This window comes from Penicillium arizonense, assembly GCF_001773325.1.
Source record: "Penicillium arizonense strain CBS 141311 chromosome Unknown PENARI_contig287, whole genome shotgun sequence".
NCBI lineage: Eukaryota > Fungi > Ascomycota > Eurotiomycetes > Eurotiales > Aspergillaceae > Penicillium > Penicillium arizonense.
Window position 1 is genome coordinate 1 of NW_019173564.1, and position 2,138 is coordinate 2,138.

Genomic DNA, 2,138 nt, shown 5'->3' on the forward strand with positions numbered 1-2,138 from the left:
CCAGCCGACGTTTTGATGGTGACAGTATTATCTCAGCGTGATATGGGCCCAGAAATGACAGCTGCTGGTCAAATTAGACAACTATACTTCGAATGGCTCGAGGAGTGGTTTTACCATGCAAAGAGGTGGAAATTTGTTAAATATCAAGATCTGGAGGACCGGGAGGAGTAAATAGATTTTCTCGGCGGCCACGGGAATGAATTAATAAGCTCGATGACTAATTTCGAAGACCGATTGATTTCTGTGGATTATCCTCTGTTTTCTAAACTCCAAGCCCTAGAGCAATGACCATGACGCAAGCCATTCGAGTGGGCGGATAATATAAGCGTTCCCACGACTATCGTGTGGAGTAAAGAGTGGGTTCCACATAATTGGCGGGTGGTTGTCCTGCGGGAACTAACGGCGGACCGACAGCGAACCACCGGCGGGGCTTACCTGGAGCAAGGATGTGAGTGATTGAGTGGGCGGATAATATAAGCGTCCCCACGGATATCTTGTGGGCGTAAATAGTGGGTTCGACCATAGTTGGCGGGTGACAAAGCCGGCCACATGCAGCGACATGCTAACCATGTGACCATGGGTCGTACCCACATCGTTCGGCTAGGGAGCCGACCCAGACTGTCAACTTGGGATGAATCCCCACAGTTGATAACTCCTACTACCCGCGTACCCAATCAAGCCGCGAAGAAAATATTTTCTACCAAATGGGTTAACGGCTTCGGTAGATTGTCTATTTGATTGTCTATTGCGACCCAGGACTTATCGTTGTGCTAGAGGTGTGCATGTTGGCAAACTTTAGCGCTCCAAAGTGAACAAGCCCTGCCTCGTATCAATAGGAGATAAATCGAAAACCGCATCCAAAGTCAGTCTTGTCTTGATCTGGATCTACAGATATCCCGTCACAACAAACAACTGAAGAATGCTGATGGGAAACGGCGGTACAACCAACTTTTGGGAATGTCGGCGGACCGAAAGCCGATTTTTCGAAATTCCACGCACCATTCGCCCAGTTATCTATTCGGTATTGCTGTCGCATAGAACAGTTAACGCCTTACCCCACCAATATGCAAAGTGATTGCCCTTCCGTTACATGTACCTGCAACCCCCGTGGAAGGCAACTCAATTTCTACAGATATCCTTCAATACATTCTTGAACAAAATCTTACAGGATTGAGAAACCGGCCTTTCTGGTATATGCAATACGCTTATTGCACGATGCTATGGTATGCTAACTAGTCGATAGGCACTCCAGCATGTGGTATTGTGTGCGACAGCAGACCATGGTGATAATACAGTATTTGAAGCTTTTTGCCGGGGTCGAGCGACGCCAGCTTTTCTTTTTAATACTGTGGAACAATTACCCGATTGCAGTACTTGGAGGCTTAGTCATTTGGTTATTTTTCCAGAGTTTCCATGCAGCTGTCGCTTGGGTACTCGCCTGTCTTCTTGGAACTATATTCATCGCTGCAAGTGTCTAGCAATCATCCTATAGTTTTGCGTGGCCAAACACAAGCATAGACTCGGCTCCGTTCAAACGTCAAGGATCGTGATGAAGCATCTGTGTTTAGTTCGTCGCGATAAATTGTACATTGTTTCTCGCATCCATATCGGTTATGATATGAGGCTAGTGCAGATTAATAACAAAGCCGCGCCACCGATAACAATTCCTTCGCAGTCTACACAAAAACGAAGCAAGTTGACAGGGGATCAACATGGCCTCATGTTCTATATACAGTCTCTTGTACTCCCTCAGAAATAGAGTAATCCCCATTCCTCAGAACTAAAACACATAGTTCTTAAAAACGCTCCCGCAATTTTTTTTTTTTTTTTTAAGGGTAACGTCTTGCCTAACAGCTGTGACCAAAGCAATGGCAAGAACCACAACAGCATCAGTGGCTATCAATCCTCTGAACCAACCCCTTTAGCTAGCACCACGGCGGAGCGGGGTAACTTGTACACTGCTAGACTACCAGCGGCGACGCGACCAGCGTTCAAAGCTGGGCACAATTGCACAGTCGCAATGACGGTATTGTCGCCAGTATCTCCGGGAGAGCAGCCCATTGATTGTTGCCGGCCGTTGGGTCGCAGGAGTTCCGATCTTGACAAGGATTCATGTTCGGTTCCAGAAATCGGTGTAC

At 47.1% G+C, this 2,138-nt stretch overlaps 1 protein-coding gene across 1 annotated transcript; it reads left to right on the forward strand.

Moving 5' to 3' along the window:
• Positions 1–25: 25 nt before the first annotated feature.
• On the forward strand, positions 26–171 carry PENARI_c287G02569 (uncharacterized protein; the record flags this gene model as incomplete). Its single annotated transcript, XM_022638261.1, has 1 exon — positions 26–171. The coding sequence occupies exon 1, from the start codon at positions 43–45 to the stop codon at positions 169–171; it is 129 nt and encodes a 42-aa protein (XP_022481883.1). The 5' UTR covers positions 26–42.
• Between the last annotated feature and the right edge of the window lie 1,967 nt (positions 172–2,138).